The 13,826-nt window shown below is 37.8% G+C and overlaps 1 protein-coding gene across 10 annotated transcripts in view; it reads left to right on the top strand.

The window, feature by feature from the left end:
- Positions 1–13,826, top strand: part of LOC134750950 (oxysterol-binding protein-related protein 3-like) — a 61,510-nt gene that overhangs the window by 16,825 nt on the left and 30,859 nt on the right. For 6 of the 10 annotated variants that reach the window (XM_063686229.1, XM_063686228.1, XM_063686226.1 and 3 more), the window contains exons 6-10: positions 521–621; positions 9,359–9,451; positions 10,710–10,834; positions 12,347–12,484; positions 12,944–13,025. In XM_063686229.1, coding sequence (XP_063542299.1) covers positions 521–621; positions 9,359–9,451; positions 10,710–10,834; positions 12,347–12,484; positions 12,944–13,025 — 539 coding nt within the window. The remainder of the gene's footprint in view (positions 1–520; positions 622–9,358; positions 9,452–10,709; positions 10,835–12,346; positions 12,485–12,943; positions 13,026–13,826) is intronic. The other 4 variants (XM_063686230.1, XM_063686223.1, XM_063686232.1 and 1 more) reach the window with 3 other exon arrangements.

Here is a 13,826-nt window from a genome sequence, read left to right as displayed (position 1 = left end):
ATGAAGTAAAGGGGCAGTTTTTAAAAATTCATTAAACAATTATGGTAGTTAATTATACAAAATGATGTATAAGAACAGTTTCAGCACATGCTACAACATTGTTTAAGTATCAAAATTACGTTGAAATTAAGTCGATTCTCAGAGAAATTGTCACTTGTTTTGAAGTAATTTCTGGAGAAAATTGATTTCGTATAACTTTCATTTACACTACTTCAAAGTCATAATAATAAAAATGTAGTCGGTAAAAGGTCGAGTACAGGATATGTGTAATACAAAATTACTATTTTTAGCCGTCCAAACTTAACAAATAATAAACTTTACAATTTAGTGAGTCTATTTTCAAAAAAATTGATCTGTAAAACGGCAAGATGAGAAGACGTGCTAATAGAAACCAGTTCTTGTTATTTCTATTACGTATCAAAAGGTGTACAATTTCAGCGACTAAATCTATCAATTTTAAATTTTTGCGACTAAAATCGATAACGGGCTCTTAAAATACAAAATAATGTTCATTTTGCAGGTTATACCGCCAACATCTCCTGACGTTCGGCGCTCGCGAGTCTGTGCCCAAGATCAACGCGCCGCTCGACGACCTGCCGCCCACAACAGACACTTCGTCTCGTGAGTACTTCATATATATGTCGTGTGTGAGATGTTTTTGTGAAACGTACTGTTAACAAACATGAGTAAATCTTTATATTCATAGTCTCTCTCTCTCTGTGGTCGCTCCCTCATGACTGAGGATCGTGGTCATCAGTGGATGTGGATGCTCCACACCTGGTTATTGTGATCTGCCTCCATCGGTGCCTGTCCATCGCGTCTCTGACGACCGAGCAAAAGCTGGTTGAGGATGGGGCCCCTTTTACTTGATCGCTCCATCTAGTTGGAGATAGGAGACTGTCCACGGCCTCGTTTGCCCTCCGTGTTTCCAACGATCAGCTTTTCAAGGCTTTCATCTCCCCTCCTCATTATGTGGCCGAAGTAGGACAATATGCGCTGCTGGCAGACTGTGGATAGGCGAGTTTGGACACGAAGCTGTGAAAGGATCGATACATTGGTGCGCATGGCGGTCCAGGGTATCCTCAATATACGCCTCCAGCACCTATATAGCACCACATATTTATAGTAATGTCATCAAATTTAAAGATACTTACTGCTGTGGCGCGACGACCCGAAGTGAATCTTGGCCTCCGACACCAAAGACCACTCCACTCCACCAAGTCAACCAAGCAAAACAGCAAAAAAAGCAAAGCGGCAAAGCAGGCCAAGCAGAAACACCTAGACAGTCTGGTATCTATCATGGAAACACTGATAAAGGCATCCAAGACCGGACTCTTTTATCGTGAGATAAGAGAGACAAAGAAGGGGTATAAACCGAACACTCAGGCCCTAGAAGATAATGAGGGTAATATTACTTTCGCCCCCGAAGAGCAGAAATTTAAAGATTTTTTTTTATACTACGTCGGTGGCAAACAAGCATACGGCCCGCCTGATGTTAAGCAGTCTCCGTAGCCTATGTACGCCTGCAACTCCAGAGGAGTTACATGCGCGTTGCCGACCCTAACACTTCTCTCCCTCGAGCTCTGGCAACCTTACTCACCGGCAGGAACACAACACTATTAGTAGGGTCTAGTGTTATTTGGCTGCGGTTTTCTGTAAGGTGGAGGTACCTCCCCAGTTGGGCTCTGCTCTAGATCTGGAATGACATCCGCTGTCCTGTGCCCTACCACACAAAGCGAGATGTCATTCACAATACCCATACCTCTCTTTTGGACGTAGTTTAAGATACTTACTTACCTCGCTGGCTCACCGACCCGAAGAAGATCTTGGCCTCCGATACTAGGTTTCGCCATTCGTTCCTATCCGATCCGACGCCATTCAGCCGCCTAAATTTAAAGATATGAAACTAAGTTTAAGTCATGTGTTTTAGTCTCTCGCGGACACACGAAAAGCGGCACATCAGTAGTTTTAAAATGCTTTACTAATTCAGAATGATTGAAGTCGTGTTTTAAACAGTAACGTTTCATGAAAACAAATTAGAATAAATCAGGTGTGTTTAGCTTGTTTTGAGATAAGGTTAAGGATTTTACCTATAATAGTAGCATGCTTTCAAGATTGGATCTGAATTGTTTTGTCCCAACATTTGATTTTTAAGAACGTTAGCTAATGTTTTCCATATTATAGCTTTATTTAGAAAATTGTATACTCATAGAAATAATCATATTTAGACCATATCGTTATCAAGCAACTTGTTTTTTTAGGGTTCCGTACTCAAAGGGTAAAAACGGGACCCTATTACTAAGACTCCACTGTCCGTCTGTCTGTCTGTAATCAGGCTGTATCTCATGAGCCGTGATAGCTGTTAGTTGAACAGTAGCTGACAGTTGAAATTTTCACAGATGGTGTATTTCTGTTGCCGCAATAACAACAAATACTAAAAAGTACGGAACCCTCGGTGGGCGAGTCCGACTCGCACTTGGCCGGTTTTTTTGATGTTGTTCTGTCCCGTAAGCCAGGAGATCATGGTTTTACTGCATTCTTAACGAGAACGAACTATAGGAATGAAATGTTTTTATTTCCGTAGAAGCATCCCAGTCCTGCTCAGAATCCTTCTCAAGCCTGACCCCATCCCAAACCAATCCGTCCTTCGCCTTATCTATATCTTCGATTTATGAAAAAAAGACACAGGGGAGAACAGATAGCATTATACCTTACGAAAGTTCAGATTTTTTAAAATCAAAAATTTCGGAAATAGATCCAAACAAAAGTGGCAGTCTCCGTTCTACGCATTGTATTGAAAAGAGCGAGAATATAACAGTACCTAAAGCTTTGAGTATAGATGAACAACAAATGCACAGTACGGATCTAGATTTGAATACTCTTAATAGTTATAATATAGAAGAGTCTATTAGTGAATTGAAAATCAAATCTAATTTAGAGACCTTAAGTAATGAAAGCTCGAAGAAAAAAGCAAAATCTAAATCGAGAGATGAAAAACTAGAATTAAATATAGACGATTTAAATACACGTGATGCCAATAGAAATTCACCCGTGTGGTTTGATAATAAAGATCAAACTGCACTGTTCTGTTTTCGACGTAAACGTCAAAACAGAGCTAGACATGAAGAGGAGTGGACTATGAAGAGAAGTAGAAAGTCTACTAATCTAGTCAAATATAGGAATGCCGGGGAAGAACCACCTTTAACTAAACCGTTGTTAAGACAAATGTTACTTTGTAAATATAAACGTAATTTTGGAACTCGCAATGTACAAGATAAATGTATTATTTGTGATGCGGCCAATGTTGACGATAATAAAACTGATAAATCTACACAAGATGACATTACTGCATCGGAGTTTGATCGTATTTGTGAAAAACTAATATTTAATCTATTTGATGATTACAATATCAATACAAACGGAAAGGAAAAAACTAGCATTTATGTCAACCTTGTGGTAAAAGAACTTTATAATCTCAAATTGAATGAAAGCGAAAAACATCCCATTAAGGTTTTATTCAAATCTCTTTTACAATATTACTTAAAAAACACTGAAGGTAAGCTTAAAGGTAGTATTAAACGAGATATAGCTGTCGATAAACCATCTATTACGTATTTTACTAGAGATAAAGAAATTTCTAACATTCAAAATAATCTTGGATCTTGTAAATTTACACAACACTCACAAGATATGGAAAATTTTATAAATAGTACCGTATACGCTTGTTCAAATGACCATACTAATCACGGTACGTTGTTTAAAGGTAGAAGCAAAGAGACTGACATTGCTATAACAAAGGCGCTTATTGATAATCTTGATACATCAACTAAATTAAGTAACATAAAAGTTGAAGATATTAATGAAAACCAAACGGATTCTTCAGAACTGCCACTGTTACAACAATATTTCAAACGTATTTTGAGTGAAACAGCGATACCAACGGCTGTAGCAAAAGATTTCCTAAACGCATATCTAGATGTACTAAATCATCGGAGCAGAAGTGAGACAAGTACTGAATCTAGTGAGATTTCGAGAGCTTCAAACGTTGAATGTGAGCCAATTTGCGATATCCAAACCGAATGTGTACATAATAATATTTCTAAATGTGTTTCCACTTGTAAAAAAGCAGTTGCTGGTGATACTATAGATATTGCTGCAGGTGAAGGACCAATGAACTTAAAGGATATACTTGATAAAATGATTGGTTTCTTCTGCAATAAACTTGATAACGAACGTGAAGATAACAATACTGACAATCCAAACACAGATAGAAATGAACTGAAAAGTCAAGACCTCAACTCCAAGCCCATTATGTCTGGGACCATGAATTCTAATAAAATAGTAATAGACCTTTCCAAATATGACATTGACAATATTTATTTGACTAACAACGCATTAGGACCGACATGTGTAACAATAAATTTAAAAGAAAAAACACCGGATTCTAACGAATCGAAGCTTAAGAAATCGAGTTCAAGATTTTGTAACGAAAATTCAGCCGGAACATCTGACAAAATAAAATCTGTGTCAAATAATACAGGCCGCACATACTTGAAGTCTAACAATATTTTAAAGGAAGAAAATACTGGACATTCTCAAGTACCTGATGACGAAGATGTATACACACGTTCTACTTCCAGTGGAGCGACTTCAAAAGCGAACTTAAATATCGATAGTGATGATAACGTTGACATGACTAGAAATGATAAAGAAGTGCCTATTCCAAATCATAAACAAAATACTCAATGTTTCTTTCTTTCTTCTATCAAAGAAGACGTGCCTGTAACACATGATAAAATAAAGAAAATTAAAGATTTGCACGGTTTTGTACCAGACCGCTTTTCCCCGCAAATTTTAAAGCGCAAAACTGATAATGAGGACTTCATTTTGCGCATTTTGGAACACTTGATACGCCTTTCTAAGGATTTTCCCGGTATCAATAAAGATATCAACAGCGTTTATTTAAAAATAAAGAAGACTTGTGAAAAAGAGAGAGAGAGTAATGATCTTCTAAGACTAGGTCTCCTTGGTAGAATTTATAGAAAAGAAAACAGTCGAAAATCAAAAAAGGATGATCAGTTAGATTTATCAATGTCTAAACATAGACATATTCATAGAAGAGCAATTGAAATCGCAGTTAATACAAGCTTTATATTTCCCAGTTTAAAAATGACCAAAGACGAAGCTCTTAGCGCAATAGTTCTTGCAGAAGCATTGGCTAATATTGCAGTTCAAACTCTGTCAATAGATGACGAAGTTAAAGAAGAGTTAAGGACTGATGTAAAAGAAGAATGGTTTAAAAAACTAACCCAAGAATATGTTAAGAAGAATGCAATCAAATGCATGCTGAAAAAATACCACCACGTACCTCAAAGTATAAGGATAGCCCATCCGATTAGAGCGAAGATTCCAGAAAGATTCCCAGTTTCAAATTCTTCGACCATTTTAAAGGAACTATCAAACTCATCCCCTCCTCTTACAGTCTCAAGTTCACAGAAAAAGAAAGAACAGCGTATTTGGGAGAGTAATATAACTAATATAGAACAGTTGTATACGCGTACGAGTTTTAACCTGGTACGGTCTGAGTCTATGACTGTTTCTAGCGATAATATAGGTAATGCTATGAGTGATGATTTGAAAACTCTCTACAGATGTACTAGTGAGCCCTCCTACTGTTCTGGTTAGTTTTATTAAGAGTCCCCGGCAAGCTCGGCCGAATTTCACCTTCCCTTACAAACTGAGTTTCGTTCTCATTTTAAAACTACGCGTTGGATTGTAATGAAACTTTGCACTTATAATGACATGAGGTATATCTAGGTCTGTAATTAGTTTATATAGCTCCAGTTTATGAAACAAACGAAATAGAGCAAAAACAAGTTTTGTATGAAAAACTTAAATTCGCTGTATTTTTTTACTATTGTATCTATTGTAAGTACAAAGTTTCAGAGCAAACTAGCTACTCGTTTTAAAATGAGAGCGGAACTACGTTTTTATGGAGAACCGAGCTTGCTGGGGACCCTTAAATCTTTTTGTTGATTTATTGATTAAGGATTTTATGATGAAAATATTAGTTATTGCAGAAAATGAAAGTAGTTGGGTAATGATAAAACGGTAGTTAAAAATGGACAATGACTACAATGATTGGTAGTTAATAACTATAAGAAAAGTAATTATTGATAGTGTAGTATATATTCGTTGATAAAATATTAAATATTGTTTGCTAGAAAGATTGAGTACATACACGAAAAAAGTAGCTAAAAATTAAGTAGATTTCATAGTTTTCAATAAGCTATTTGCGATTAGATAAATAGTTCATTGTTAAATATAAAAATTCAAAGTATATATAATCAAAATAGATACGTGTTCTGTAAAGTAGTTAGTTGTTAAACTTGTTAAACGTAGCTAAGACGCTAAAAGATAAATAGTTGTAGTATCTAGTGTCTAGAGAAGATTAGTTAAACTAATAGTAGGTTCCTAAATTGCTATATGCAGGGCCGGATCTAGGGTAGAGCGAGTGGAGCGGCCGCTCTAGGCGCGGGATGGCAATAGGGGCGCCAAAATGGCAAATGAGAAGAAAAAAAAAAAGTTTTAAAAGACGCGAGTTTGACGCGAGCCCAAAATACGGTTCGTTTTACTTTTAGGTAAAAAAAAATCAAGGAAAGGCGCCAAAACCCGATTTCGCTCTACCCTGATCAAGGACTCGGGCCGGCACTGGCTATATGGTTATATGTATGTATGATTTTTGTCTGTACTTTCATTGGTTTAGTCTAGTTATTCCTAGTTAAAAAGTTATTTTAGTGGGTAGTTACAATTGATGAGGAAATTCAAAAATATCTTTAAAATTTTAAGCGTATCTTCTTCTGTAGTATTTTAGGCATGCTATTCTGGCATATGAACATAAGTATTAGATTTTGGTCCCTGCCGCGTCGAGTTAATGGATGATGTTCTTTAAACGTACGGTCGCCATCAGATCAGGGATGTTGCGGATGCCGATTTTTTTACATCCGCGGACACGGATGCAGATGCGGATTTTTAAAGGCTCACATCCGCGGATGCGGATGAGGATGTCGAGATTAGGCACATAAAAAACGTCAAATATTACACTTTAGCAATTTTTATTTAAAAAAAAATTACTATACTAAAGTCCAAATAAAACAAACTTTTCACTTCTTGTCGCTGTCCGTCATAGGTCATAGGCTAAAGTGCTCGATCGACGAATCACAAAAACGAAACGAGATTCCTATTGTCTAATGACGAAATTACCTAGCACTTACGCCGCCGCTAAAACGTTCCTGTACCTACCTGTTCCACATCCGCATCCGCATTAAGCTCCGCATCGATTTTATGTGGATGCAGATGTTGAAAATAATGCGGAAGTTCCGTGGTTGCGGATGCGGATGCGAATATTCGCAACATCCCTGCATCAGATATATCGGAGCGGCTAAGGTGTTCACAAATATATTAACAGTTTTATTAATATTTTCTTGGTCTAAAAGCGCATATTTTTTATCAATCATCTTTTGACTCAATATCGGCAAGTCTACTAGTAAACCGTCCACATTTTTCACTGGCAATTTACAAACCTTATTGCAAATAATTAAGGTTCAAAATAGCCAGTTAAGAATGTTGCTGTTTAAACATAGACATTTCAATTTCCTCTATTAGATTTCCATTTTTTTTCATGTGAGTTTATAGTATAGTAATGTGTATCCATTTTTAATTTTTATGTAGTTCTAAGCTAACTGTCCTGTTTCTTTCCTTCCTGCACCGCTCCTTAAGGAGTATTATGGATTGATTAAAATAACTACACTTAAGAACAATTCAATCGCGAGAAATTTCCATATAAAGATACCTGTTTTCGTAGCTTTCCTAAAAGTTTATCTTTTATAAAATCGATGGCGCGATGTTTGGTGGTAACATGACTGTCGAACTCAATCGTCATTTTTGATAGCTAAAGTTACCACAGCCACAGAATAAAAAATAGTGCAACCGTACAGAAAGGAAACTTCCCACAAAACCGAAGTTTGACAGCGACGAATCATGTTGTCCCTTTCTTATGTATGGCACTATCCCTTTCGGCTATTTAGGGTTGTCAACATTTAAGTCATTATCTTATCTGTGGCCGTGCACGCAAAGGGCAGTCAAGTTATGTCAACCCTAATAATTGCTCGTAGCAATGCTGAGCCGAACGGAACCGAGAATGCCCGAAAGGATCAGTTTCGCCCCCCTGCCACAGCGCCATATACCGCCATCTACATCAGCTGCCAAATTTAAAGCACAAATTTTCTTGAGACTATACGTCTACCCAATTCAATAAAATCTTTACTAGAGTTGGGCAAAAAAATTCTATTTATGAATAACCGGGAAGATAACTAAATCATTTCTTATTTGAAATAACTAAATAATCCGTCATTTGTTATTTAGAATTTATCTAGATCAGTTTCATTTTAAGGATTCCGTACCCAAAGGGTAAAAACGGGACCCTATTACTACGACTCCGCTGTCCGTCTGTCTGTCTGTCACCAGGCTGTATCTCATGAACCGTGATGGTGTATTTCTGTTGCCGCTATAGCAACAAATACTAAAAACAGAATAAAATGAATATTTAAGGGGGGCTCCCATACAACAAACGTGATTTTTTTGCCGTTTTTGCGTAATGGTACGGAACCCTTCGTGCGCGAGTCCGACTCGCACTTCGCCGGTTTTTTTATCTAGATAAATTAGTTGGGATTTTAAATAAGAGATGAATGTCAGTAGTACAGTGTCAGTGTGACGGTTTGACCCGACGTGACATTCTATAAATTTATTATTATGGACGGTATAGAAAGGATGCCAATCTCTTATGGCAGAATTGTTGCAAAAGTGACCGCTTTCAGCTTTAAATAATAGTTCCTAATTTCTCCGGTGGCGCTAGTTAGGCTCTGGGACATGAGTATAACATGAACCATATAAGGCAACAAATAACCCGACCAAATTACGTAGCTTGTTTTTGGTAGTATTTCGGTGTATGGTGGCGCCGCCTAATTACTGTTTTTTGATGGACACCGTTCATACATAGAGATTTGGCTCCTTTATATAGTCTCCATGTTTATTATTATAAGCTTACTTCAATAACAAACGAGGCCAGTTATCTTCATCTAGATAATTTATCTAAATAAAAAAGTTGTCAACGCACTATTTGTGATTGAATTTATCTTCGAATAAATTTATTTGAAATGATTTTATTTGAAATAATTATCTAGATAACGCCCAACTCTGGGTCATACCTATCAACTCATAATAAACTAATCCTCAAAATTACAAAAAAATTGGCTTAACATAATCAATCCATACAACTCCAAACTGTGTTTTTCCATAGGGCTGATTAGCCCTAACGGCGCCCCCATCCGCGGCCCGCAGGCCGGGTTCGTGTCGGGCACCCCTGGCGGCCGACTGGCGGGATGGATCGTCGGTAAGTTGGACTTGTCACTGTTCGCAATTGGATGACCTTTAATAACAAAACTTCCGTGAGACACGGACATATTAAACATATTAATAACGGGTCACTCACGTATTTTAAGTCGAAAACGCTCGACATATTTCACTCCGTACCGAGGAGCGTCATCAGGAGCTTGCGTCGACGGTCCTGAAAAGTTACGCGTTTCTGAAAAAACCAAATTATGACTAATGATAATATGACAATCATTACATTATGACTTTTAATAATTATGTCAAACAATAGAGACCCTGGCATACCTGGCCTTTACGCTTTTAAAAATCTGCGTTTCTATCGGCTATGTGCTAAAAACGTAGATATCCTTCTGTTATGATAGGTACTCAGTATCATTAATTTGTGAACTTAAGTTTCGTTTATCTTAAACATATCTGGTAGAAAAATCTATGCTTGCTTATTGACACTGCTTAAATGTTGTGATGTTTTGAATGCCAGTTTCAATTAATTTTTATTTATTTTGCATGAACCTGCATCATTATTAACAAGTATTGTGTCTTGCATGGTTGTTATTTGTATCCAGAAACGGAATACCGACCCCTGCTCTAGCACAGAATAAGTAATAGTATTATCATACAGAACGGCCACGCACCGCCCCGCCCCGGTGCGAATTATCTCGCCCCGCGACACCAGATTGACGGCCGTTCGCCGGCCGCTCAGAAGCAACTTACACTATGACGCATGACGCGTGTACAGACGTGCCGTTCACACATAGAAACGCAAGTGATTTTTAGGGCTCCGTACCCTAAGGGTAAAAACGGGACCCTATTACTAAGACTCCGCTGTCTGTCTGTCTGTCCGTCTGTCACCAGGCTGTATCTCATGAGCCGTGATAGCTAGACATTTGAAATTTTCACAGATGATGTATTTCTGTTGCCGCTATAACAACAAATAAAAAAAACAGAATAAAATACATATTTAAGTGGGGCTCCCATACAACAAACGTGATTTTTTTTGCCATTTTTTGCGTGGTACGGAAACCTTCGTGCGCGAGTCCAACTCGCACTTGGCCGGTTTTGATGTATGGTGTGTCCGCCCTGGCGCCCTAGGCTATTAAGATGTGATTAAAAACGTTATTCGTTTGCATCAGCTAAAAGTGTACAATCTAGAATACATAATGATAAAATTTACTTTGAACTAAATGTATAAAAAATGCCAATTGAACATCCTTGGAACAAATAACGGCTATCAAAATAATTAAAAACTATTTTTGTCTCAGAATCAGGTGGCCCATTGGAGAGCGCGTCTCGAGAGCTGGGGCAAGCCCAGCTGTCCGTCCAGCAGCTCCAGCGCTTGCTGGACGCGATGCTGGAGATACAGAACATGCACCATCACGACACAGATGTAAGTACCTAGATTTTTTCTGACCCACCCATAGTCAATAGGAGAAGTAACAACGCGGGTGTTTAAAAGGCTGAGCACAACTTGTTGAATAAGAGTGCAGAATATTTTGAACACTAGCAACTTCTGCTGCTGACTGTACAATTTGTCTTCACAGGGCACATGTACAGTCAAGGGTATAAATATATATACATTCCCAAAGTTTCAAAAAATGTATAACTGATGAAATAAATAACACGAGCAGACTTTTTATGACTATATTAAAATAAAATAGAAATTAAATATGCCAGTAGATAGTGACGCGATGTACGAAATATCATCGGGACTGCATGGGGACTAGGCCAAGCTCTCTCGCGCATGAGAGGAGGCCTGTGTCCAGCAGTGGGACGTATGTATATAGGCTGGATTATTGTTATTATATTATTTGCTTGGAAAAGAATACCGCCATTTTGTATTTATTTCAGATTCAGTTAATAAGGAATATAAGGAGGTGTATAGTAAAGAAAATTGGAGAATCGTTGTAGGAAAAATCTGAAAATTTATGATCTTTTGTTAGTATCATTTTGTTTGAATATCACATACTGTTTGAATACTTAATTTTAACATTTGTTCCCGGAATAAGAGATAGACCAAGAAAAGTATATATTATATAATATAATATATATTATCTAATTTTAATAGACCCATATATTCAATGTCAACTATTTTTAATTATTCTCTACGATTTTTTTTTGACTTTCAAAAAGTGTTCTGTATGAATCTATTTTGAATAAAAATATTATGATTATGATTAAGTCTGCAACGATTTTGATAGCACACGCAGTGCAAGTATTATTTGTGTTATTTTCAACCAAAAGGGTACTTATTGTCGGTTATCAATAAGGCGCTATTTCTATATAGCATCAATTCGAAATCAACCTTATCGACAAGCGACAATGTGGTACCTTTTCGTTGAAAACGTCATATTTATACGTCATAAAATAACGCACTGCGTGTGCTATCAAAATCGTTGCAGACTTATCTTGGTCTAACTATTATATTTATACATGTCAGTAGACATTTATAGCACAGAATAAGTAATAGTATTATCATACAGAACGGCCACGCACCGCCCCGCCCCGATTCGAATTACCTCGCCCCGCGACACCAGATTGACGGCCGTTTGCCGGCCACTCTGTACTATTTTTAAGCAACTTACACTATGACGCATGACGCGTGTACAGACGTGCCGTTCACACATAGAAACGCAAATGATTTTTGATGTATAGCGTATCCGCCCTGTGTTTATACTTTAAACTTTACATCTTTTCTATTGTTAAACATTAAATCATTTTACGGTTTAGACTCACTTGTTTTAGTCACTCGCGCGACATGTTTCGGAGAGCCTAGGTCTCCTTTCTCAATCGTAAAATGATTTAATGTTAGTATATCTCACAACAGTTTAAATTCGATTTTCTATTGTTAATAATTTTTCGCTATAAAGCAGTCAACAAATTAATTAAAAAAACATTAAAGCAGGTGTCACTAGAGGGCGCTTCACCGAACGTGAAGAAGGACCGGCGCAAGTTCGGACTCCGTAAAAAGAAGTCCAACAGCAAATGTGCGTCAATTGAGATCGCGCTGCCTCACGTTGACTGCTCTAGCTCGCATATGGTGTGTATTGATCTTTATTAATTTAATCTTTATTGCAGAAAGCAAAACAACCCATCAAAAATATACATGTAAAAAACCGGACAAGTGCGAGTCGGACTCGCCCACCGAGGGTTCCGTACTTTTTAGTATTTGTTGTTGTAGACATAACAAATTCGAAAAAGTGCGGAACCCTCGGTGGGCGAGTCCGACTCGCACTTGGCCGGTTTTTTGTGTAATGGTACGGAACCCTTTGTTCCGTACCCAAAGGGTAAAAACGGGACCCTATTACTAAGACTCCGCTGTCCGTCGGTCCGTCTGTCTGTCTGTCACCAGGCTGTATTTCATGAACCGTGATAGCTAGACAATTGAAATTTTCACAGATGATGTATTTCCGCTATAACAACAAATACTACAAAGTACGGAACCGGTGGGCGAGTACGACTCGCACTTTGCCGGTTTTTTAACTGTATTTTCCAACAGGCTTTGTCGGCGCTCACGGCGCCACCGTCGCCGGGCGGAGGCTCGTCATCCATGCCCAACTCTGCCGCCAGTCTTCCCATAGGTAACACTTTATTACTACTATACCTACATTTTAACAACACTTCAAGTCACGTCACACACACACACGCCACACACTCGGCCTCGTCGGCGGGGTCGGCGGACACTCGTGCCTGAGGAAGGATTCCTGAAGAATCCGAAATATGTCGCCAAAAGCGACTAAAAATAATAGTGAGTGAAACCGTACTGATCTAATTTTGAAATATGTCTCACGATAGTTTAATTTCGTACACTTCAAGTATAAAAGTGGCAGATGACAATTAAGTATTTGAAAAGTGGATATTGCGGGACAGTAAACTATGGAGGGTAGAGGTTAGGTAAACACACTCTGTGTATGAAACACTTTGGAGTTATTTACGATACAAGTGCGGAAAAGAGGAAATTCGAAACGAGTGGCGATAAATTAAAACACGACCACAGGGAGTGTTTTAAATCGACATGAGTTGCGAATTACCTATTCGCACGTTTATCGAACAACGTTTTACAGTACATATGGCCCTTTAAACTTTCGACATATCCACGAAAAGTGCTCTTTTACGCTCTAGTGCGAGAAAGTAGCACCATATGTACTGTAAGGTTATTTTTCTATAAACCGAAACAATGTCTTGTTATGAAATGTGACAATAAATTCAGCCTGTCATTTGTCGCTTTTATATAACGCAAAACCTAATTAATAGACGCCAATGCAAATATGTGCATAGATTTTAATCCAATAAGTTATTGTTGGATTGCGTGTGATCTTTGCATTCGTTTTAACTAATAAATTTTTATCTTTGGGTTTTTTTCGTAAATTCCTGCTTTAAAA

The sequence above is a fragment of the Cydia strobilella genome, chromosome 21, assembly GCF_947568885.1.
Source record: "Cydia strobilella chromosome 21, ilCydStro3.1, whole genome shotgun sequence".
NCBI lineage: Eukaryota > Metazoa > Arthropoda > Insecta > Lepidoptera > Tortricidae > Cydia > Cydia strobilella.
The sequence above is the reverse complement of the archived record's forward strand: the minus strand, read 5'-3'. Positions and strand labels throughout refer to the sequence as shown.